At 44.0% G+C, this 1,843-nt stretch overlaps 1 protein-coding gene across 1 annotated transcript; it reads left to right on the top strand.

The window, feature by feature from the left end:
* Positions 1–293: 293 nt before the first annotated feature.
* LOC113472819 (variant-silencing SET domain-containing protein-like) lies at positions 294–1,813 on the top strand (the record flags this gene model as incomplete). Its single annotated transcript, XM_026832606.1, has 3 exons — positions 294–580; positions 748–1,011; positions 1,121–1,813. Coding segments are annotated over exons 1-3 (1,222 nt in total), but the record flags the coding sequence as incomplete, so codon positions are not given.
* Positions 1,814–1,843: the final 30 nt, after the last annotated feature.

The following is a 1,843-nucleotide window of genomic DNA, read 5'->3' as shown; positions in this document are numbered from 1 at the left end:
AAGTATATTCTATTCTATTCGATTCGATTCTAATTGAAAAACATGGAGATGGTGAAACATGTAAACTCCTTATCTGTTTTCAACTGTATTTCACAATACTTTTATTAATAAATAAGTTTCATATATTTGTCAAGTGAAAACATAGTACATACCTATCATTCTTCCTCGATTCTAATTGTCACACTCCTCCTTGTTCCAGTTCACGACGACACAAACGGGTTTGAACCCATGGACATCTCGAGTCAAAATTGACCAATCAAATGCCTTGAGACTATGCTTAGCACGAACTTAAGAGCCAGCATTTTGTTCATAAATATGGGTGTAATTTTCACACTCCTCCTTGTTCCAGTTCACGACGACACAAACGGGTTTGAACCCATGGACATCTCTCGGGCCCAGGCCACCCTAGGTGACTCTACCATAAACTACATGGCCGACCTATCCTCCACCTTCACCTCGCCCGGGCACACATCCTCTCTGTCGCCAAGCTCACCGGAGCTTAACACAAACGACCAGAGGCGAGAACTGGACGAATTCGATCCTTCGGAACACAAATCGGAACTTCACGAAACGGAACATCCTCTACCATAAACTACATGGCCGACCTATCCTCCACCTTCACCTCGCCCGGGCACACATCCTCTCTGTCGCCAAGCTCACCGGAGCTTTTCACGAACGACCAGAGGCGAGAACTGGACGAATTCCATCCTTCGGAACACAAATCGGAACTTCACGAAACGGAACATGACGAGAACACGAAATATAACGAAGTGAAAACGGAACATCATGAATTAAATACAGACCTTAACGCCTTCAACCCCGTGGAACATAACGAATTCCACGCGGAACACAACGAATTAAACATTGGACACAACGAATTAAACAATGAACATAACGAATTAAACACGGAATATAACGCATTCGCTACAGAACATAACGAATTAAACACAGAACACGAATTTAACACCCACAACGAATTCAACGCCACACACAACGAATTCCATGCGAAAGATAACGAATTAAATGCTGAACAGAACGAATTCGCGTCGGGCACGGAACGTTACGAAACGATGAATCCGTTTGAGAATCCGTTCGGCAACGATTCCACTCACCAAGTCAGATAACGAATTAAACGCTGAACAGAACGAATTCGCGTCGGCCACGGAACGTTACGAAACGATGAATCCGTTTGAGAATCCGTTCGACAAAGATTCCACTCACCAAGTCACCGGTTCCGCGTTCGAGCACTCAACGGATGCGTTCAGCAACGATTTCACGAACGTGCCCGAAGAAAACGTTACGAAAAACCCCGAAAGTCTACACGCTGGAAGTGTTTCTGATGTGGTCCCAGATGTTGCATCGAAAGCCGAGGAAACACTTGGTGAAGATGGTGTTTCACATGGAAAGGCGGACTTGGATGCGTTTGAATCCCACAAAACTACTGACGAAACTGCAAAAACAACTAACGAAACTAGAGAAATCACTGCAGAAACTACTTTGGATACTGCTAATTCTGGGGAAACTTTAGACGCTGCGATTGCTGAAAGTGAATTCACGGCAGACCAGACTAAGTTGGGCGAGTTTGATGATTTGGAGACCAAGCTGTCGCATGATGAGAACAAAGGTAAGTTGACGTTTTGTGTGTCTGCCAGTTTGGTGGTCAAGGTGCCTGGTAAACAGGAAGGCGGGTTCAATTCCATCCAAAATAATTCCACCCTTAAAAATTCTAGAAAATCAGATATACACAATAGCTTCTTGACAAGAAAAGAGGATCGTGACAGATATTCTTGGCCAAACCAACAACATAAATTTGGTTTGTTCTGTAAATAACAGACCAGGAGGA

Source organism: Diaphorina citri, unplaced genomic scaffold, assembly GCF_000475195.1.
Source record: "Diaphorina citri unplaced genomic scaffold, Diaci psyllid genome assembly version 1.1 scaffold8876, whole genome shotgun sequence".
Taxonomy (NCBI): Eukaryota; Metazoa; Arthropoda; class Insecta; order Hemiptera; family Psyllidae; genus Diaphorina; species Diaphorina citri.
This window is presented reverse-complemented; position numbering and strand designations above follow the sequence as displayed.